This window comes from Physcomitrium patens, chromosome 15, assembly GCF_059467195.1.
Source record: "Physcomitrium patens ecotype Gransden chromosome 15, ASM5946719v1, whole genome shotgun sequence".
Taxonomy (NCBI): Eukaryota; Viridiplantae; Streptophyta; class Bryopsida; order Funariales; family Funariaceae; genus Physcomitrium; species Physcomitrium patens.
Window position 1 is genome coordinate 5029114 of NC_143424.1, and position 23910 is coordinate 5053023.

At 30.8% G+C, this 23910-nt stretch overlaps 1 protein-coding gene across 2 annotated transcripts; it reads right to left on the reverse strand.

Moving 5' to 3' along the window:
* Positions 1-211: 211 nt before the first annotated feature.
* On the reverse strand, positions 212-2620 carry LOC112292066 (putative carboxylesterase Os04g0669500). Of its 2 annotated transcripts, XM_024540191.3 has the most exons (6): positions 2339-2620; positions 1807-1859; positions 1152-1275; positions 932-1056; positions 538-645; positions 212-385 (listed from the first exon to the last, which is right to left on the reverse strand). In XM_024540191.3, exons 1-6 carry the CDS (start codon positions 2523-2525, stop codon positions 308-310), a joined length of 675 nt encoding a protein of 224 aa, XP_024395959.1. In that variant the 5' UTR covers positions 2526-2620; the 3' UTR covers positions 212-307. The 2 variants fall into 2 exon arrangements, with proteins under 2 accessions (XP_024395959.1, XP_090112417.1); XM_090256291.1 differs by lacking the exon at positions 212-385 and having other exon boundaries at positions 532-645.
* Between the last annotated feature and the right edge of the window lie 21290 nt (positions 2621-23910).

Here is a 23910-nt window from a genome sequence, read left to right on the forward strand (position 1 = left end):
AACACCCTTCTCCAAGCATTTGTTCCATAACATTTACGACAGGGCACAGAAATGACAAAGAATATGAGCAGAGAAAGTTATTTTCCTCTGACTGCAACTGCAAGCGCTGGTTCACATGCGTGCTACTTGCAGAAATCGAACCTTAGATCGACTTGAAAAACACACTACTGCAGTGACAATTTGCACAGGCTGAATTCTTGTGAGAATAGAATAAGATGAAGGAAATTAAATAATTGTTCACATTAAACCATCGTTCGAATCGCAAAGCATCCGGCAATGAAAGCAAGCAAGAGGTGTGATCTCTTCTTTACAATCTCTCTTTCATCCAGCGCTTAAGAGTGGACAATTCTTCAGCATCGATGCTGTGCACAAGATCTGGAATGGCCTGCACGTCATCCCAAGGTCATTATGTCCATGAGCAATACAAACACATACATATATACAAAAACAAGCAGATGCGAGTTTCGCAAAATCAACAACTCGGAAAGAACAGTGTAAGACCGTGGAGCAGCCAGGAAAAGTACAAACGGTTTAAACCTGAAATTCACACTTCACGTCGGCACGAGCCAAAAATGGAGGGCCTGCCTGCCCAGCGCTGAACTCCACAACTTTATCGTCTAATCCGTGTTGCCATAAAACTGGTGTCTGATCCACAAAAACAACAGCACTCAAAAACATAATTCATTTACGAAAAAACAATAGAATATGTTGGAACGTGACCGCTGGGATCAAAATTCCACCCAAATTAAGCTCAACACAGAGTTTCGTGCGATTGAACTACGGAATCATTCTGCTTATTCTAGATAACTCGCTGTGCATACAACAAAATCTGCGGTAAAAATTACAAGTACTGATTCAGACTCTTATATTGAAGAATGTAGACTGTACAGCCTTGAGCGATGCTTTGAGAGATAGCAAGAGAAATTAAGACCTGCTTGGCTGCAGAAGTAATCTTTGCAGCAAATGATTCTTTATCAAGTGCCACCCATCCACTAAAAACGGCAGCTCCGGCAAGTGTCTTGGGATACAGCATGGAACTAGCCAAGGCCAAGGCCCCTGTGTCATTGAAAGCCATATTTATGATCCCTTGAAATTTGTTATACAAAGCATAAATTGATTCAATGATGTGAAATTACAACGCAAAGACTTGCCTCCTTGGCTGAAGCCACACAAAAATATGCAATCGGCGCTAATTCCAGCAGCTACTTCCCTATCAATCATCTCATGTACTGATCGAACAGCTTTCAAGACATCCTCCTCCACATTTGGCGATTCCTACTCACATGATTACCTTCACCCGTCAGATATCCTACGATGCAAATTCAAAATCCTCCATAATGTGAATAAAAATGGTGATATGGTAGTTAAACTCATGAAAGCATGGAAAGGGAGGCATTCAGCAATTATCATCTGACAGCTCGAATACCATACTAAGGAAGAGGTTAAAAAATTCTGGAAGCAGCGTTGAGTTTGGTCATAGACGAACAATTCGTAAAAAAAAATACTAGAATGTGAAAAATGAGGGAAAACGACATAGAACACGTATACCCATTCTACATAGCGTAGAGACATTCGGGTTCATTATTCCATACAATTGTACTGAACGATCCTCCGGCAAGCCTTGATGCAGATGGTTGGCAACCACATACGATCAAGAGATCGCATTCTATGCATAGGGTGTTACAAAGAACAAAGACTTGTGGTTTAGAACGCGTTTTTTAAAACCAGCACCTAATCGAGTAATTAATCCAAGCATTGATAGTTTAAAATCAACAAAAAAAAGATAAAAGTGATGCTGAGGCTCACCGGGACGATAGGAATTTCCGGCAAATCAAACCAGGACGGCATTCGCATTCTACCTGCCCATCAAAATGCACACTCCCTTAAATCAATTTCCACACACTTCTTAAACTACCTCTGCATCCTTTCAGAAATGAATTCATTGATAAAGCACATCGTTCATTTTATTGCAATTCATATTGTGTAGTACTCTTGAGCATAACAGAAGACATGGCTTTAAAACACCACCAAGCGGGAAACTTGCACCACATTCTCAACATCATACAACTAGGACTGGCAAGGGACGAACTGATTACACGTCAGGTTACAGAGCTCCTGCGGAAAAGAATACATACTAAAACTTCTTTGCAGGTAATTTGCAGACTACCATGGAGTGTCTAGACCTGGTGTAATCGTAAACCGCCAATACACGCCTAGGATTCACAATGCCCTCTTCGCCAATCACACCAGGCGACAATTCACCCCCCATTACACGCAATCCACGCAAATTATAAGAGAAAACTTTGAGCATAATCATCCAAGATTGAACAGAGCGCACCATTGCAGCTAACTGGCTGGTTGGGAGCACTGGGAAATCGCCACTTAAAATCTGCGAACTCAGGGGATGTGAAGAAGGACGCAATGCCTTGATTCGCAGGGCCGGAGTCGCCCAAGCCGTGCAACCAAATGACAACCCTAGAAGCAGCCATGAACGATCCTCTTCCACAACACCGCCCCAAATACATTTACCTCCCTCAACGATCCAGCGCAACGTGTAGCGAGTTGCCCCGCCCCCCGCGCTGGCTATGGCGATGGCGGATTGCGAAGCCAGCCAGAGCCGACGCACGCACGCCGAGGAGCCCTACATCCGAGTCCCAATTAAGGTGTTGAACTCACACCACGTCTCCATAATCCACATCCTTGTCTCCTCCCTTGGTTAGGCGTGAAGCCAGGTCCCTGAATTTGAATTACATCCATCCAAACTGCATCCGAAGTTTATCCAAAGTTCATCGAACAGGAATTGCTTCTGCCACCACAGTTTGAACTATTATCACAATTTGTTCTCCACCACATATCATTATAGTCTTTGCTATTGCCATCACAACTTGTCACTCACTTGACATATTATTTAGTTTAATTATTTAAATATATAAAAAATGATAGTATATTTATTTTTAAATTTTCAAATAATATAAAAAATAATTATATTTTTTAAAAATAAAAATAATAAGAATAAGTTGTGGTGGCAATAGCAAAAATTATAGTGGAATTAGCAACACCATGTTTTCTTTGTAAAATCTTACAAAATATTTATTAATATCTTAATTATACAAAGCTTGATCTGGTGATTAGTTTTTATTTTCAATAAATAAACATGGGAGAATTCTAAAAGCTATCTTCTTTTGTATTTAATATCAATAATAATAAAAATAAAAACAAAAATTGATAATTGATAACAGGATTCAAAAAAATAAGAATTTCATATCCATCTATATATACATAGATATATATACATAAATATATATATGCTTTTGTTATGTAATTATAGTTAGATTTTTTCAAACTAATAATCATAAAATTTCTAATATAGGATATATTTTTTAAAATCTTATTATTAATCTTTATTAAATTTTATTTTAGAATTAATAATAATATTAAAATTTTAAAATCCAATCTAATATTATTCATCATACAATTTATTTTTTATTATTAATTTTTTAAAGAATAATAAAAAATTATAGTAAAATATTTCTTTAATTTATCTTTTTTAAAAAATTATTTGATGAAATATTGCAATAGATATTTCAAGGATTATCAAAGTGGTAAATTATTTAGTTTATAAATAATTATATATACTTATAGAAGTTTTAGAATTCAACATAGATGTGTAAATTATTTGCTATTGTTGTATGCTACGAGAAGTTTCTATCTAAGTAAGAATAATAAAATATAAGTTTTTTTCAAGGACAAGAACTTAAGAAAGATATATAAACAAGTGAAATAAGTATCAAAGAGAGATAATAAAATGATCATAAGAAAGTATGTATATTCAAAAGAAACTACAATGCCTATTGCCAAAAGACAAGAAAACTAGAGATCCTTGAAACTATATTAAAAACAAGAAAGAAATTAACAGGAGTAAAGAAGGCTTCACTCTTGCTTCTACATATACTATCTATGAAGGAGCTTTGTGACAAAATTCTATAAGACCTCCAACATATGTCCAATTTGTAAAGCAAAAATATTAAAGCTTTTAAAAAACTTCTCTGTAAGATATTATTAAATTAATCTATTATTTTTTTACTTCTACCTATTCAAATTATCTAAGTAATTATTAGAATAAATATGTATATTTGTGAATTTCTCTCCCTTCTAGACACAAGTTTGGTGAAGAGTGATGATCATATATTGAAGAAGTCCAAAATATAACAAATTATATTTGTCACATACTCTATTTTTTTTTTCTCTTTAAAAGTAATTAATAGGTCTTTTTAGCCATCAATAATGTCTTATTCTAGGGCAAAAAGACTACCTTGATATTTGATCATTATTGAGGTTTTCATAACTTTCTTCAAATAAAACATTTATAATACCATTTGAGGTTGCTTCTATCTTCAATAAAACCATCAAATATTGGAAGTCTATTCTAAAGTTGTGATATCAAACGTGTTATATCTTGCTATTTATTTTAAAAAGAACATATGGCTTTTAAAGGTCTTCATTTCTATTAAATCATCATGAAGGTTGTGACAAGTGCAATATCTCATCTAATAAGTCAACAAATGATACTTCTTGAGTTGAATTTTCTAGCTATTATTTCTCCATCTTATTAGCGCTAGTAATATAAAGAAATCAAAATGAAGGATAGAAGATAGAATGCAATCTTCATTGAATATTCTTTCTTTTATAATAAAAAATTACTTGATTCTTTATCTTAATTTTAATAAATATCATTGATGAAAAGTTTCGACCTTTTCTCTTGCATTTATAAGATTCTTGCCCAGTTTCCATGTGTATTCATTGATATTATATCTATGCCAATGAAAAAAATATTCTAACCTATTTCAGCATTACATTGAGTCTAAGACCTCTTCTACATTAAATTCTTGATTATTATCTATTTCTATAGAAAAAAGTAGTATTTGTCTTTTTTTTCATAATATTCATTATTTCTTATGGCTCAAAGAGAGACTCATAAAACATGAAATGGATCTTTATAGACTTTGATAAGTATAAACAATATGCAAGTAGACTAATTTATTCACAAATAGAAAATAATTAAAGTCTATGATAATCCAACTTCTCACAAAGGCACTAGTTTTGATATTACAATGAAATAATCATATCTTATTGCCAAAGTAGAATTAAGGTTATTCCTTGTGATAAGCATTTGCATTGAACTTTTGTCATTCTTGAGCCTCATTTGATTCTACCTTTATTGTTACATATAGCTCTAATAAATGTTTTGCCAAATCTTTTGTTGCACAATTATCAACTTTTAAAATGCCAAAAGTATCAAGCTATAAATGATAACTATAATTAGTATAAAAAGATATTTATTAAAAAAAAGAATGTATCATATTATTATAAAAAAAACTCTTCTACTGGCAATAGACTTATCCAATCATTTTGGTGGTAGTTGATAGTATATTGCAAATATTACTTCAAAATTTGATTCATTTGTTTTGTTTCTCTATCAGTTTGAAGATGAAAAGCTAAAAATAATTTTACATCTATCTTAAATATTTTTAAAAGGATTCTCCAACATCTTGATACAAACTAGGTTCCTCTATTGGATATAATATTCCTTCACAATCCATGATAGCAATAGATATTGTAAAGAAATAAGGTAGTTATTTCTTTACTAGTGATAGATACTATACATAGTACAAAATGTGCTATCTTATTGAAATAATCTACTATCACAACTATAAAATCATAGAAACTTGATGTTGAAAGATATGTGATAAAATCTATAGAAATAGAGGACCATGGCTGTGCTAGTACAAGTAGTCGTTATAATAGTCTGTAAGGTTGATGACAAGGAATTTTTTCATCTTAAATAAATATCATATGATTATATAAAGCCTTTGACTGCCTTTCATATTTCAAGCCATTAAAGATCTCTTAAGATTAATTCCAATGTCTTTTTATATCTAAAAAATGATACTATTAAAAAATTATTGCAAGTTTAAAGAATTTGTAATTGTATTTCATCATTTAGAATATATAAGCACCTCTTAAAATTTAATGGATTATTCTTGAATTTAAACTTAAAAATATCATAAGTTTTAAAGAATTATTCTTAATATCATAAATAAGAGGATCAAAGAACATATTTGATTGAACTTGCTTAAGAAAAGTGGAATCAATAGTCAGTATTGTTTTATTACTTAAAGATGAAATTGCTCTAGCTTTAAGAGAATTTTCCTTTGTTGATCAAAAGCTATATCTTCTTCTTTTGATAAAAAATAAGAACGTCTAGAAAAGACATTTTATAAACTTTATTGATTTTTTGGCTAATAAATGATCTTAAATTTGAATCTTAATAAAGACATATTCTAACAAACTTGGCACCAATTTAAAACATGTGCAAACATAAAATACTTGAGGTTCTTGTAATATATATATATAATGACTAGATTAAAAGTATTTTTTAAATAATAATAATATTTTTGAAATGAATCTATAATTGTCATAAGTTCTTTATTGTAGATCTTGTAGTTAATCTTGATTGTTGAAAAAAAATTAAATAAAAAGCTATAACATGAAGTTTATCATTTACTTTTATTTATGTTATCAAAAATAAAATTTGATATATTTATTCCTATAAAAAATGGTTTAAAAAAGTTGTTATAATATAAGATTAATAAAAAATCAAAGATTATCTTTAAAGCTTCAAATGCTAATTTTGCTTCTTGATTTCATTCAAGTTTTTCTTTAAAACTTAAACATATAAGTAGAACTATAACTTGAGAGAAGTTCTTAATGAATATTTAATAAAAATTTGTAAATTCTAAAAAATATTGGATATCTCTTATTGTTTTTGAGATCTTCCAATTTATGATGGTTTGAACTTTTTTAAGATTCATCATAAGTAATAAGCAATCAACTTAAGTAGTGTATAATGCACATTTTTCTATCTTAGCACTGAGTCTTGCATCTCTTAGTTTTTGTAATACATGAAAAATATGAAATTTATGTTTTTTTGTATTCTTTGAGTAGATTAAGAAGTTATCTAGATAACAAACAATAAAATTGTTCAAAAATTTTCAAAAGATATCATTCATCAAATGTTGAAAAGTTGATGGAGCATTTATAAGTCCAAAAGTCATGATATTATATTCAAAATTTCCATACTTGATTCAAAATATAATTTTTTATTTATCTCCTTCTTTAATATATACCAAATTATATGCTCTTTATAGATCTATTTTTATATAGATCTTTGATTGATTTAATTGATCAAAAATTCTAGATATAAAAGATATAAAATACTTATTTTTAATGGTAATATTCTTGAGTCTTTGATAATTGACATACATAGACAATAATTTTTATTTTTTCTTTACAAATAAGATTGGAGGTCCTACTAAAAATTTGGAGTGGCATATGAAATTCTTAATTAAGTTCTCTTCAATATATTCTTTGATTTCAATCAACTAATTTTGTAATAAATTATACATTGGTCTTAATGGCACTTGAGCTTTCTCTTGAAGGTCAATTGAATAGTCATAAGAACGATATTTTAGAAAAAGATTTACATCATTTTTTCAAAAACATCTTGATAATTTTGATATTGACTTAGAACACCATTTAAAGTCTTTCTACCATACAAAACAAGTGTAGCATAAATAATATAAGAATTTTTTTTTTAATGGCATACAAGAAAGCTTTGTATCTACAAATACTTTATAGTAAAATTAATTACTTGATTCAATGTTTAAAAATTAGATAAATTAAGCATCAATTTCTTTATCTTATATTGAAATCTATAAAAAAAAAAATTAATGAATGCAATATCACCTTACTTGATATCAAATACAAGTTGTCAAAATTATGAAGCATATAATTTTATAAATTGATTGCATTATTGTAAAATATGGATTTTATTTACTAAAATGTAAATTACATCATATTTTCTATATATGGATGAAAATTATTATGGAACATAAATAAGTTAATTGCATTATTCACACATAGAAATAGGTAATTGGAGCCATTTTTGGAATTTTTTTAGAAGTTTTTAGAATTGAGGCCAAGTTGATGGTCTATGTAGAATTGGTAAAATGTTGTATCAATTGAAAGGTACGATTTGATTTGGATGAATATAAAGATGATGGCAAGGGCCTTGAATAATATACTAGGGAATATTGGGCTAGAACCATCACAGAAACTTTAGTAAAAATGGAAGACTTGGTAGATCCAATAATTACTTTCATTGACCATGGATTTGAAATTAATATTATGTCAAAAGAAATCTGCAAACGTAAGAGGTAGCCCATTGCTATTGACCATGGTTGGGTGATTTAGGCAACAAATAATACACAAGAAGATTTTTATGGTGCTTGTCGTGATGTGAAGGTAAAAATTGAAGATGTGACCACTGAACAAAATTTCTTTATTCAAGATACTACTTCATATCTAGTAATTCTTGGACAACCATATATTACAGCTATGAGAATGGAAACTAAGGTATTAAATGATAAATTGGCATGTGCCCATATCAAAAGCCTACATGGTAAGAGAGCAGTATAATTTTTAATTGTACATACTAACCATGAGCGCAATTGGGATTATCTATGGAGTGGTTCATTATCAAAGATTAATGAAGAATTTAAAGATTTTTGTAGGATATGACTACAAAGCAGGAATATAGTGGTACATCAAAGAAAGTATTTTTATATGGAGAGAATAATATCTTTTATATATGTATTGTAAAATTATCTAAGAATGGATTTTTTATACATACACAACTTAATGGCTTACAAAAATGAGAGCAAAGAGGTGTGAAAAAATTTTAAAAAGACCTAAAAAAAATAGGTGTGCTTGATAAAGATGCTTAAATACAATAAATGCCAATTAGCATTGCTTGACTCAATGTAAATGCAATCACTCCATACACATAGTTGAAGCAAAGCAATGCTGTAAACTTCTCCATTTTTTGCTTGGCTCCCATTTCTGCATGAATACGAGTTACTACCTAAGCTATCCAATTGAACATCATTTCCTCAAGCATCCTTATCGCTGCAAACAATAACTATCTTGACATATACGTGGTGTATCAGTATAAGCCTAAATGCCTCAGCACAAAGTGCAATCATTTTATAAGCTTTGGTGTAATTGCCTCAGCCATCCGCCAATCTTGGTTCTTCTCAAACGATGATATTCCACCTTTGAAAAACCTTCTTGGGCTAAAATCGCTTCATTCTTTGACTTCCACCGTAAGCTCTCCAATTAAAAAATACAAAATCTTTTTTAGGATCTTCTCATCAATACCAATAATGCGTCCTTGTACTACACTCGATCCATCCTCTAGGTCATAGTTTGCGATGTATTCTTCCACTAATGCCACATTAATTGAGGACAAACTATTTTACCTTTGCAAGAACTAAAATATTTACACATTTTAAAAATCTCGTATTCTTCTTGATATCTAGCAGATCTCCAATATTATAGGTTCCATATTAGTAATGATTATTACGAATGGTGGTCCCAAATTGAATTTAACTTTCACATTTTGTCCACTTTCTTCTTTGTCCATAGTTCTCTTTGTACTTTCAATCACCATGTTACATACCCTTTCAAGCTCTAACTGTCATTGCTACTTTTCAATACTTCCAAAATATAAGAAATTAGAATACATAAAAACAACAATAGAATGCAACACTAGAGAATGACCTTGAATAGATGTCCCACTTTTATTCCTTTACCTAGTAGTGATAATGACAACATGATACCTATACTATTCATTTCTCCTGCCATCTCATCTAACCTACTACTAATTACATCTTTAACTATCATTTTAGCCACCTCTACATCTTAGTCCACCTATACCAATAATTGAGACTTGTCCCAAGTTTTAAGTATAATACAACCTTAAATGATTCCTGTTAATACATATACTGAATTGATGGCTCATAAAATCTTCCAATTCAATTGATCCATTGAAAAATCCTTTACCTACGCAATACGGACCATGCCATCAAACTTGAAATTTTTTTGGAAAATTATTAAAAAGACTATCATAAAGTAAGACCAAATCATTGAGTATAAAGCTCTTAGGTCGTAGTTTACTATCGTAGTAACTCTTCCATCATTTCTGGGTAGCTTCCATCATTAAAAGAATAATAGCACAAATTACATCCAATTCTTCCAATTTTAGCAACTGATATTGTACAGATTCTTTATCACTCAATCATTCATCGACTATGATCTATAAACTTTGGACTTCCAATTCGATAGGTAAGATTGCTTCTTGTTTATAAATCAATTTGAATGGGGTGAAATTGGTTGCCACTTTATACGTTCTATGGTATGCCCATAAGGCTGCAAATAATTTGATATCTCAATCCATGCCCACCCTCAAAATAGTCTTATTTAATATCTTCCATAAAATACTATTGGTCTTTTCTGTTTGTCCATTGGTTCTAGGATGATATGGAGTTGTTTCCTTATGCTTGATCTTGTACATGTTCATCAAAGCTACAATTGTAGAATTAATGAAATAGGTTCCACAATCACTAACTAATTTTTTAGGACATCCAAACCGAGTGATAATATTCTCGTATAGAAATGTGGCGACAATGTGTGCATTATCATGCCATGTGACAACAACCTCTATCCATTTGGTTATATAGTCCATGGCTACTAAAATATATAGTTTCTGTCTATATCTCGACGCTGGTGCAGTTGGTCCAATAAAATCAATTTTCCATTTCTCAAATAGTGCTTGGGCCAAAATTGGTACTAATGGCATGGCAGAAGTGCCAGTTGGTCGACCAATTTTTTGACATAGATTACATCAGCAAACATATTGGTGTGCATATGAAAACAATGTTGGCCACCAATATCCGGCCATTAAAACTTTTTGAGCAATACTATCACCGATAAAATGTCCACCACAACTATCCAAGTGGCAATTGTCCAATATCAATTATACTTCACTTTGAAAGATATAGCATTGTAAAATGCCATCTTTTCCTTACTTATACAAAGGATCACCAAGTATTGTATATGGTACACTTTTCAAAATTAAGCGTTTCTTAAGTTTTTCACTAAATATAGGTAGAAATATTTGAAAGGTCAAAAACTGAATTATTTCACTATACTCTCATAAAATCACATCCACAGTAAATAAATCAACATCAAAAAGTACATCAAGAATATGTTTATTACCCAAGATGTTGGACAGTTGGGATAATGGTCAACATTCGCATGATTCTTCTCAAATCTTATGAAAATGATAAAATTGAATTCTTGTAATAGTAATACCCATCTAACAATGCATCCACTCAATTGAAGCTTATTAATCATGTATTTTAGGGCATCATGATCCACATAAAATACAACAAATAATGCCAAAATTTTTGAACCGAATATATCATGTCCAAAGCTTCTCGTACAGTAGTAGTGTAATTTTATTCGGTAGCCACCAATTATCAACTGACATAATATATTAGATGATTTAAGTCCTTTTCATCCTTCTAACTTAACACAGATCCAATAGCAACATTCGATGCATCAATATGCACATGAAATGACTTTATTCAAGAAGGCACATTAATACTGGTGTAGATACCAATTTTTGCTTCAATTCTTCAAATGCCATTGTACACTCCCTGGTCCAAACTAGATTGATTCCATCTGACTAAGGTTTCTTTAAAAGATTAGTGAGAGTTTGACAGATCACTGCAAACAAATGAATAAATTGGTGATAATAATTAACATGGCCGACAAAACTACAAACACCTGACACTGTCTCTAGTCTTAGCAAGTTCATTATGTACTAAATTTTATTTGGATCAGTGGCAATACCACGTCTAGAGACTATGTGTTCCAAGAGTTTTTTAAACGGAACACCAAATTTGCATTTATCAAAGTTCAACGATATCTCATATGTAGCACATTGATCCAAACATTTGCCTAGGCATTTCAGATAATCTTATTTTGTATTGAAAGTACAAAAGTCATGTAAAAATATCTCCATAAATATTCGTAAATAATCCTGAAATGCTTGAGTCATCACCCTCTGAAACATGGCTGAAGTATTACATAATCCAAATGACATAACATGATAAGCAAATATTCTCTATTTCGTAGTGAAAGTAGTCTTTAGTTGATCTTTCTTTGTAATTTTAACTTGATTATAATCAAAAAATCCATCTAGGAAAGAATAACATTCATGTCCTATAATGGCGTCTAATATACTATCCATAAAAAAAAATGGAAAGTAATCTTTCCTAGTAGCCATATTTAATTTCCGAAAGTCTTGACAAATTCTGATTTTTCCACTCTTCTTCAGCACCATCATGATTGGAAAAACCCACTTACTATTCGGTATCAGATAAATAAAACCAACCTCAATAAGCTTGTCTAATTCCTCCTTCACCATTAGAGAATATTTTAGATTAAGTCGATGTTACCTCTGACAGAGAAATTTAGCATCCTCCTCCAAAATGATGTGATGCTCGTAGACTTCCACAGAGATACTTTTCAAATCAGCATAAGTCCAAGAAAAAGCAAATTTATAATGAATGAAAAAATCTTTTCAACATGTCAATTCTTGATTTTGAATATCTTAGTAAATTTTAATTGTCCAAGATATTTCATTTATTGCCAAGTTAATAATTTGACATAAAGGTTCAGTTGTCTTTTCCTATTTCAGCTCTCTTGTCGATTCTTATTCATTTGTCAAATCCAACATATTAAAGGTATTCAATTTTGATTCCAATGTACTGACCCAGTACACATCATATTTGTTCATCCAATTTGCAATAACATGATCAGAATTTTCCATATCCGATAGGTATATCAAATATTCTCCTGGTCCTCCACATCGATACACCACCCCATAGTATTGAGTTGTATCAAAGGACACTCCTTCCTTTGATACAATGGCATCTTCATAAGAACGCAACTCATTGTAGGATGTCAATTTAGATGTGGACATTTCAAATTTCCTATGATAGTATACTGGGTACATTTGTAATACCATCTTATTTCCGCCTCTCTCAATCATCAAAGTACCACAATTCCAATCATTCTTGGCTTTTGCTTGATAAAGCCAAGAGCGTCCTAATTAAATTGGATATGATAACGTTGAATGTTATAATTGAAAAAATGATATAGTTTATTTTGTATTCAATATCAATAATAATGGTTTGAATATTTTGCAAGATATTTATTGGTTTAACCCGGCTATGATCTACCATCTGTAATACCAATATTTTGGGTACTAAATACAATAAGTCTAAAGCATCCATTATATTTGCATTCATTAAATTGATACTGGAGCCACCATCGACTTTGACTCTAGAAATCATAATGCCATCTATCGATATGTCAATGGTTGATGCACTATTGTCATGTAATACAGCTATATAGTGAAGTTATAATCAAAATTGAATTTCTAATTAATATCTAGTTATCTTACTTCAATTATAATTTGAAGTGTCTAAACATGGCTTTTATAAAAGCCTCTTAGATTATTTTCTTATTTTAATAATTAGTAAGTTGAAAGTTAATTAGTAATTTTACCTTCTAGGTTGTAGAGACTATTCTACTACCATAGAAAGACCATAAATTGATAAAATCAAGTTAGAAGAGGTAAATAATTAGCATAATTGGTACTAAGGTTAAGTTGAAAGTAGGGTTGGGCTGAAAAATCCTTAGGATAGGTTAGATTGATACTCAAGGGCTAGCCTTTTGTGAGATAGGGTCGAAATGAGACCTCTAGCTACAAAAATGATGGCCTAAGGCAAAATAGGGATTCATTTGAAGATCGGAGGATAAAATTTGAGAGCTACCTTGAAGTTCTTTTCAGAGGCATAAGGATTATTTTTGGAAGATTTTGAAGGACTTAGAAATTATTATTCAAAGTCAGGGTTTGTATTGGTGATTTGGGTTTTATATAATTTAATTAGAGCTAGCAATTTTGGCTAATTCGTGCAATTGGTGTAATATCTATAGTTGAAAATTTGATACTATTTGGATTATTAGGTGTGCTAAGTATATACAAAATTTTGTAATAATCTAATAGCATGATTTAGAGATATCTAGTTTTTAGCACAAGAGGGCTTCGGAAGTTGGCAGTTTGAGGTTGAATAGGGTTTCTATGATATTTGGAGATCTATCAGTTGGATCAAGGTGAAATTTGGCATGGTATTGAAGGACTTAAAGATCAAGTTTCACACCAATTTTGAATCAAATTTACTGGTTGAAAAGGAAGAAATTACTACTTGGATTTCTGTTTCACTTTTCAAGTTGGTGGCCGAGTGACATTAGTGCAATTTTTGGAGGTTTTTTCACAATTTATAATTTGGATTGGCCTAAAAATTCTTGAACATATAGAAGACTTACATTGACAATTGCATGCAAAATTTTACATCAAGTGGATAGTCAGATTGGATGTTATAGCTTGTTAAAGCTCATTGATTAGGATTGGGGCTTACAAGAAAAATCAAAATTGCTTAAATATAAAAGTAATAATGTAATTGGGATTTATGTATGATTAAGGCTACTAAAAAGAATGTTTTTAGTACTTTTGAATTGAAATTCAGATTATATTCTTCTTGTATATGTAAAACATATTAGGATTTCTTGAACACTTGTGAAACACAACCTCACCTTCCACAGCTAGGTGTCAGGTGCATTCCCAAGCAAGACAACATGTAGTACGACAGCACCTAGGTCAAGGTTCAAACTGACCTTAAAAACTTCTTTATTGTGTTGCCTATGCCATTGTCAGAGTAGAGAGAATTTGCGTCAAAAAAGCGATGGACTTCAAGCTACCACATAATACTCAATCAAGTCTAAGTTATAAAAAACCAAGTTTATACATATAGTATTTTTTCTTTTTGGGCAATTACATCAAAACGCAAGTCCAAGTACCAAGAAAACATCCAAATATATGATAAAGATCTTAAAACCTTATATATCCTTATGAGAGATGTTTCCTAAACTTCAACAACTCATATCTCACGATCGGACAGTCTAAACAATCCTAAATTTTATATGAAGTACTGATATACTTTCAAAAACTTCCACAAAAAAATCAACTCCAAATTCGTAATGGATCTTGAGATATCACCAAAACCCTAACAATAGCATTAAACCCTAACAATAGCATTAAACCCTAGCTTATTTACATATACATGCTAATTTCTTCATATTTCATAAAATAAGTACTCAAATACCATGAAACTTTGATCTATAGCTTCTTAACTTAATAATTCACACTTATAGAAATTATGAGCCAAAAATTCGTCTAGAAACTCAAGATATGGCTCCAAATATTACTATCAACAAAATGATTCACTTACTGCCTTTGAATTACATGTGTTGTCTTCAAATGTCTATAACTCCTTCATCTAAACTTAAAATTCATCAAACAGTATATGTAAAGTATAGCCAAGAAAGTGCCCTCTCCAACTCTAGTCGCCGATCTTTCATTGCTCTTTGTACGCATATGTTATGCTTCAAAGAGTGACAGTAGGTACAAATTTGACACCTTAACTTTGAACACCTATATCTCCTTCACAAAAACTTGAAATCACACAAACTCTTTACCCAAATTATACCTAAAATCCTGAACTTGCTGATCCTAGCCTCCAAAGCTCGAAAAAATTTTGAAAGAGAAACCCTAATCCCTAATAAGGCCTTGGGCAGCCTCCTTGAAGCCCATTAGGCATAGCCTTCGACCAATAGGAATGAAGATCCCCATTCCTTGCCATCATCCAACCATGCCTTGCTTTCATCCCTCCTAATAAGCCTCCTACTAATTAAGATTTTCTTCTTTAGGCTCTAATCTCCTCTGAAGGCTTTACATTAAACATTTAGGTCTTACAATTTTTTTAAATGCTATAATCAAAAAAGATAAAACTCAAAATAAAGTTTCTTAAATCCACTCTCTTTAAATTAATCTATTAACCATTCTAACATATATCTAGATTTATTAACTTATAATATATTTTAATTAATTTTTATATATTGTAAGTTTTTATAGTATGATATCGTAGTAATGATGAATTCAATATAGAATGATGCTCCGGTGTGACTGCTAGAATTTTCTTCATCAAAATAGAAGGCTAAATACCGTCGTGATCTTTCAAAATGTCATAAGGCTCCATGTTTAAAGAAATTCTCAATGCCCTCTTTCTTTTCATTTGTTTGAGCTTTACTCCTTAATGTAATATATTTTTCTTTCTTAGACTCAGACTTCAAATAGCTAAAGGAGCTTTCTTGAAATGTCTATCCACAAGTAGATCTTTTAATGGATAAGACGTCTATTAAAACTATATAAAAGATGGAACTGATTTACGCTAAGCTGAGACCTTTTTGGTTGGAATCTCATTGATTTACATAGATGGACCAAGTTTTATCATTGATAAGATGACAAGAACTGGATTTGACATTCCCATAATTGATTTGAATTGATCCTTCACAATTAGTTTATCCAAGTATTGAAAATGGTCATTTTTCCTTTTACTGGCTTCTAGTAAGTAATACTTAGACACATTCTATCCGATTTATCAAGGAATTTTGGGGGCCTTAATTATTATCCTTGATCTTATTTTGTAGCTAGATATGTTGATCATGGTTGTTGAAATTGAACGGAGTATTACACTGCTGATATATATGCCCTAATTATTTATAATTTCTACAAATTGAAGCATAGTGATCACTAGCTCTTGGATTAGGACATTCATTAGCATAATGACCAATCTGTATGTAATGATAACAACATAGTAGTCTTCTTATACCTCCATCAGGCATATTAAGTCTCCCTATTGGTATATACTTACTAGGCCTATTTCAAGTTGAATTGATAAATGTTCCCGATTGTCCTATTGGTACGGAGGTAATTAGAATCAATTGCAATGATGGGAGATATTGCTAATATCCAGGCTGTTCCTTCACATAGTTATGGAAGTTAGATATAAAATCTAGATTATAATTTGGACCTTAAAAATTATTATAGACTCGATTTTGTCTATTTGAACAATTTTTCTTCTAATCAAACGTATTTCTTGTTTGAATTTGATTGAAATCCTATATAGTAGATAGGATCATGGTTTGATTACCAAATTATAGTTACTTTTTTCAATTCCAACAATTAGCTGCCAAATGCTTTCCTCTACAAAATGTACATTGCACCATCGTTTGTGGAGGAAAGGGACATTCTATCACCAAATGACCTTGGCCCTTACAATTACTGTACTATACATTGGGCCTAGTATTGGTAGGTTTTTGCTTCTTTTTTTTATCTTTTGTCATATTGACTACCATTTCTTCTATTTTTTTAATCAAATTTAACAATAAGGTTTCATTAGAATCCTTCGGAGCTGATACTATTAGCAACTTTATTGTAGTCAATGGTTGATGCTGATAAGAGAAGTATGGAGACTACAACATTGTCATATTTGGTGGTATAGCTTGCAATGAGGTGACATTAACTGTTTCCTAGGTATTAGCACTTGAATTGGTACTTATATCAAATATTCTGGAATAACTAGCCATTGCTCCATTCCATACCGAGATTTGATAACCTCCTTAAATTAGAATCATAGTGGCTCCCATAATTAAAAATTGATCATAATAGCATTCCTCCCAAACCTTGGTTCGATTAAGAGATGTAGTTACTATATTTGGTTGAACCTCTTTTACAAATATTTTTAGTTCAAGTTGATGCAATCTATTGATTAATATGGACAATACAAAAGCCTTTGGTATTTGATGATTTAGCCACTTGCGGAGTATATTTGCCACACGGCCATAGTACGATTCCACTACCTCTCTTAGATTCATTTTGTTATTTATTAATCTTTCTTGAAGTCGATCCTCAAAACCAATTAGGCAAAAATGGATTAAAAATGCATTCTTCAATGCCTCCCAATTAGAAAATTGACCCATGGATTAGCGGTTATATCATTCAAATGACATGTCTTTGAAGGTCGCTAATAGCCATCACAACCAAATATCTTCAATTCTGCTATTATTGGCTACACATGTGATTAAGAACTAAGATAAGTATTGATTTGGATCTGTACTTGGCAAGCTCCTAAAAGTAGATAATGGAGCCATGCTAGTTGTGCAATTGCCCATGTCCTCTATTTAGATTGCTATTAGCACTATGAGACTACTCATTGTCATTGAAGAGGACAATATGCCGCTTAATCTCTTATTAAAATAACTACTACCTTCTCCAAATGTCTTTTTCAAACTTTCCAACCTCTTCAATTAACTATTATTATCTCTAAATAAGTGTATTGATTGAATTGAAGGTGAAAACAATGAATTTTGAAATACATTAAATTGGCCCTTATTGACAAGCAATTTATACCATTCGATGGAACTAGTTTTGATAAAATTGATAATTTTTGTAATTGAAAAAGTATCCAATGGACTATCCAATTCTTTTATATTTCATCTACTTATAGTTAACGAGCTCAAGAAATATGCTGGACTATTGATAAATTTTTTTGCAAGTGCTCTTGATAATTTTCTTAAAGGTACATATGTCTGAAATATTAGAAGTCAGTCGGCTTCTAGGTATGCTCAAATATACTGACAGGCATGCAACCATGGCTTAATCCAACTTTATCAATGCTTCTTATTTAACTTGCGTTCTTGCTTGAGCTCTCTCTTGTCTTTCTTTTAACTGGCATATTTTTTTTACTGTAATATTTTTATTCTTAATAACCATAATCTTCTAGTATATATTACTGAATTTACTTCCTAACTTCCATCTAACTATATATTTCTCTTCACTTTTGAATCAATTTTGATTTTATAACCTCTTCCTATAACATCTAAAACTACTAGTTTGGCAATTAATTCCTAACACTCAATACTATTATTGATCCCTAGTAGCGATGCCAAAATGTGGTTGTTGTTTTATTTATTTTACAAATTCTGTTGAGAATAAATGTGTAGATGAGGATTCTAACACAAAGAAAGACTAATTGCATGAGCTTATACATTAGAGTCATACAATTAATCATATTTGGAATGACTAAAACATCAAAGAATACTTCAATATTTTTTCTTACTAATAATACTCCTTTACGATTGATAACAACAATGTGTAATCTTGCACTCTCAAAAGATCGCTCAAAATACACAAATTCCATCCAACACCTGAAATAATAGTCTTCTACTCCAATCAATCTTCCTTTAAATAATTTTTGTAATCACAAATTTTTTCTATCAAAATACATACAACTCTTATTTAATAGCAATTATAATCTTCTATCCAAAATCAATCTTCTACAGAATTTGATAACAAACTTCCAATATCGTCTCATAATAATTCAATCACACAATAATTCAATTACATACTCAATATCTCATAAATCAATCTCTGATTTATCCTACAGATTTACTTCACAATATTTAGAAACTATCCATTATTCTTCAAATACAAAGAAACAAATAAAACAAAGAGGTAGCACCAAGCTTACCTCAGCTCATGACTATCATAGTCTCGCCCTTCCAATATCTTCTTCAACTTCCTTATGCTTTATTTCTAAAATTCTAGATTCTAATCGTCATTCTCTACTTAACCATTTTTCATAATTAGTTCCATCTTTCGACCTACTAAATTAACAACCCTAAAACTGATTAATCTACTTTACTCATATCTTACAAAAACAAATTTCTACCCATTCTACATGTAGTATTTATTTTTCTTCTACTTTTAAGGTTAAATAACTTATTGAAGCTTAGCCAATAACTTAAAACTAAACTCTCTATAGCTAGGTATCTACTATATTTCCATATAGAAAATCATGTAATATGAGAACCTTAGAGTATATATTTATCACAATTTGACTTTTGCATCATGTATCAACTCAAGAGCTAGCAAAGATTATCAGATGCATTATCAAGATCTTCTTATCTTGAACCAAAAGAAGATAAGATAGCATATGATCAACAATGGACAAACTTGTTAATGCCTGAGCAATTTCATCTTTGAGCAAATAATATATTATTACTTGTGGATTTAATAATTTTTAATCAAGTTCATAAAGCTTTAACTGTAGACTTTATTATTTTTAATATCAAGAGTCTCACCAACAATCTTCTTAAAGAGTCTTTTAAATTCAAGATTAAAGACAATCTCTTATTCTTTGAAGAATGTTTGATCATTTTTGAAAGGGCCAATTTGCATACACATTCTTCAAACATGCCATGACTTTCTTACAGCTAAACATTTCGTATTCTAGAAGACCTTAGAACTTTTGTTTAGAGACTTTTGGTGGCCTAAAATGTAGAAGGATATTAAGGAATTTGTACTATCATGTGATACTTATTCAAGGTCAAAGAACTCTCAATATCAATCATAGGAACTTCTTCAATCCGTTCCTATTTCAATATAACCATGGTCATCTATCTTCATAGTTTTCATTATAGATCTTCCACCATCAAGCTCATTTGTCACTATCTTCATTGTTATTAATCAATTGACTAAGATGGCATATTTTATACCTTTCAAGAAGTCAATTACTAGTGAAGAAATGGCAAGATTTTTTATTGACAATGCCTATTATTACAATGGGTTGCCAAATGATATTGTATTAGATTGTGGACCACAATTTGTATCAAGGTTTTGGAAGGTACTCTTCAAGATTCTTAAGATTGATGTCAATCTTTCTTTTGCCTTCTACCTCAAACTAATGGCCAAACGGAACGGATCAACTAAATTCTTGAGCAATATTTGAGGTGCACCATCAATTATCAAGAAGACAATTGGACTTTATACTTGTTGTTGGCAAAGTTTGCATAGAATAATGCAATTCATGTATCTACATAATAAATGCCATTCTATTCAAACCACAGTCATTATCTAAAATTACATATGATAGAGCCTTCAAAGTTGACAAATCCAGCAACAAAGGAGTTTGCTATAAAGATGGCCGAACTTCAAGCAACCATGAAGATTTATCTACAAAGAGCTCAATAACATTATAAGCTAGTAGCAGATGAATTGAGGAAGAAATATCTTCCATTCTAAGTTGGTAACAAAATGTGACTTCTTCAGTGTAATATAAAAACCAACAAATCATGTGATAAGTTAAACTATCGAAGGTTAGAACTATTTGTGATTCAAAAATAAATTAAGAACATAACTTATCGCTTGGAGATTCATCCAGTCTTTCATGATTTCTTTTTAGAAAGGTATAAAGAATTGAACATACCAGGTCAAAGACAACCGCCACCTCTTATGGTTGAAATCAATAAGTATGTTAAATTTGATATAGAAGAGGTATTAGATTCAAGGATCAGACATAAAAGGTTTGAATATATGGTCCATTGGTATGGATATGATATCAACAATTGTATGTGGAAACCAGTTGGCAACAATGTAAATGCACAAATGAAGGTTCAAAAGTTCCATCAAAGACATCCATCCAGACCAAAAGCAGTGAAATGAAGAATAGTAGCTTAGTAAGATAGCTTCACCATGAAGATTTTTAGTTCTTGGCCTCATAAAGAAGGGGAAGAGGTAGCCTTTGAAGAGGCATTATTTTTCAAATGTTTAAAACAATATAAGTTAGCAGTTTGAATTCATGACCATAGTCTATTTGTATGTTTTTGATTTTATCTATTTTATGTAATATGGATAGTCAAAAAACAGACATCATGTTGATTATAACATCTCAACCAAGTAACTTGTAGAGACGACTCCAAGATGCAGAGCGATTTGAACCATAAAAATATCAAAGAATATCCAATAATAGATCATTGATAATTATATTTGAGATAGAATCTACCTATGAAAGACACCCAAAAGGAGTGTTTGCAAGACAATTATATATCAAAGATATTGAAGTTCATGCTTGGTCACAAGTAGAAGGCTTGAGACACTATTGATGGCTATAAGGGCCTATAAACCATTTGCCTTGCAAAAAATAATTGGAATATATGCAGATATCATGCGACAAATCTTCAATTTCTTACATATATACAGACTTACAACAACATTGTTTCTTAGAGATCTTGAAGTTAGAGGAGGAGGTGATGTCAAAGACAAACAACTGAAGAAGATTCAAAAAGGTTCTAAGAATTTCTAGAAGTTTCTAAGAAAGTTCTTATAGGTCCTAGAAGGTTTCAGTAGGTACTAAGAAGGTTATAGAAGGTTCTAGTAGATTCTAAAAAAGATCTAGAAGATCATAGGAGATCCTAGAAGGTTCTAAGAGACTTTAGATGATTTAAGAAGTTACCAAAGAAGGATCTTAGGCTTGCTTTGTTTCCAAGCCTCATGAAATTTTTTCAAGAAGCTTCTTAGGACTTAGTACATATAGGAGTCCAGGTTGAAGGGATCCTCAGTCTCAACAACTCACTTCTTCTAGTCTAGCTAAGAACTTCTTATCTTAAATCTAATTATTATTCTAATGTTGAGTTAATTCCATTTCTTGGTCTTAAATCCTTGTATTATATATGGTCTCTAACAATTGGGGCCATTTTTTAGAAGTTTTTAGAAGATTTTAGAATTGTGGCCAAGTTAGTGGTTTATGTAGGATCCACCATAAAATATCCTATAAGAACTAAAGAAAATTATCTAAGTGGAGCCTATTTCTAGAACCTTCTAGGAAGGGTAATTATCTTAATGAAGCCTACCATTATGGACATTTTAGAAAGTTCAAAAATAGTTGAATAAAGTATAAATATGACTAACCAAGGTCATTTGAGATATTTGGTTAAAGATAGCTTTTGTCTCTTTTTTTTAATAAAGTTTGTTTTACATTTTTTGTTTTTTTCTATTCTATTTCTTTTTGCTCACTTTTGTCTTTCATGTTCTATTTTGTTTAGTTTTGTTCAATTTTTTTTTGGTCTATTTTGTCCTACTTTGTAATAGGATTTATCTTGCTATAAACTGAAAGGATTTTAGATCATTAAGAGGATTTAGTCTTGATTTAAAAACTTTGCCAAAAAAGCCTCCAAATCATCCAATATTGGATCATCTTAATCAAAAAATGATAAAAATTATGATAATGTAGAATCTAAAAATAATATTTTAATAAACTTGACTTATTATCTTAGAATTGGATAGTTTTGAAGTTAAAATTTAATTATTAATTATAGTTGATTAATGAATCTTTAAAACTTTAATCTTATACCATCAAACTTCTTGGACAAGACAATTCTTGGTTCTTTAATACTTAAACAATGTTCCACTTTAGGATGAATAATAAGATGTGGTATAGATATTGAAGCAGCTCCAGTCATCTCTATATCTTTACTTCTTATCAATCTTCTGATTTTTTATGGAGGTAAATTGAATTGATGCATAGCAAGCATGCATAACTCTTTTGATTGCTTGTACATTTCAAGAAGCTATGCTATGATTATACAATGTAAAAAAAGATGTCTAATATCTTTCAAAATAAGTAGAAGAGATGATTGGACAAAAAAAGAAATTCTATGAACAATATTAGTTTAGAAGTGGATAGTTTCCAACTTCTAATACACTTTTGTCTTATCAAGACAGAGAGGTAATCTACTCTTAATAAAAAAAAGACAAAGCTCTAATATTATAAGTATATTCTTATGAATTTGCCAAAGATAAGAACTTAAAGAAGATATATAAACAAGGGAGATAAGTATCAAAGAGAGATAATAAAATGATAATAAGAAATTATGTATATTCAAAAGAAACTATAATGGCTATTGCCAAAAGACAAAGAAACCACATACCATTAAAACCAGATTAAAAACAAGAAAAGGATTGATAAGAGTGAATAAGGCTTTACTCTTGCCTCTATGTTTATTATCTATCTAATAGCTACATAGAAACATTCTATAGGATCTCCAATACATGTCTAATTTGTAAAACATATGTTTTAACTTGCAAGGCAAGTTTCTTATATGTGTACCATATGGTTAGCTTATACCACAAATTATCAA

Excerpts from the sequence above, each read along its gene's own strand:
- LOC112292066 (XM_024540191.3), bottom strand. The coding sequence starts at position 2,525 with ATGTATTTGGGGCGGTGTTGTGGAAGAGGATCGTTCATGGCTGCTTCT. Across the intron at positions 1,860-2,338 it reads CCAGCCAGTTAGCTGCAATG|GTAGAATGCGAATGCCGTCC; the intron begins GTGCGCTCTGTT and ends TTTGATGGGCAG. Across the intron at positions 1,057-1,151 it reads GTGTGGCTTCAGCCAAGGAG|GGGCCTTGGCCTTGGCTAGT; the intron begins GCAAGTCTTTGC and ends TCAATGACACAG.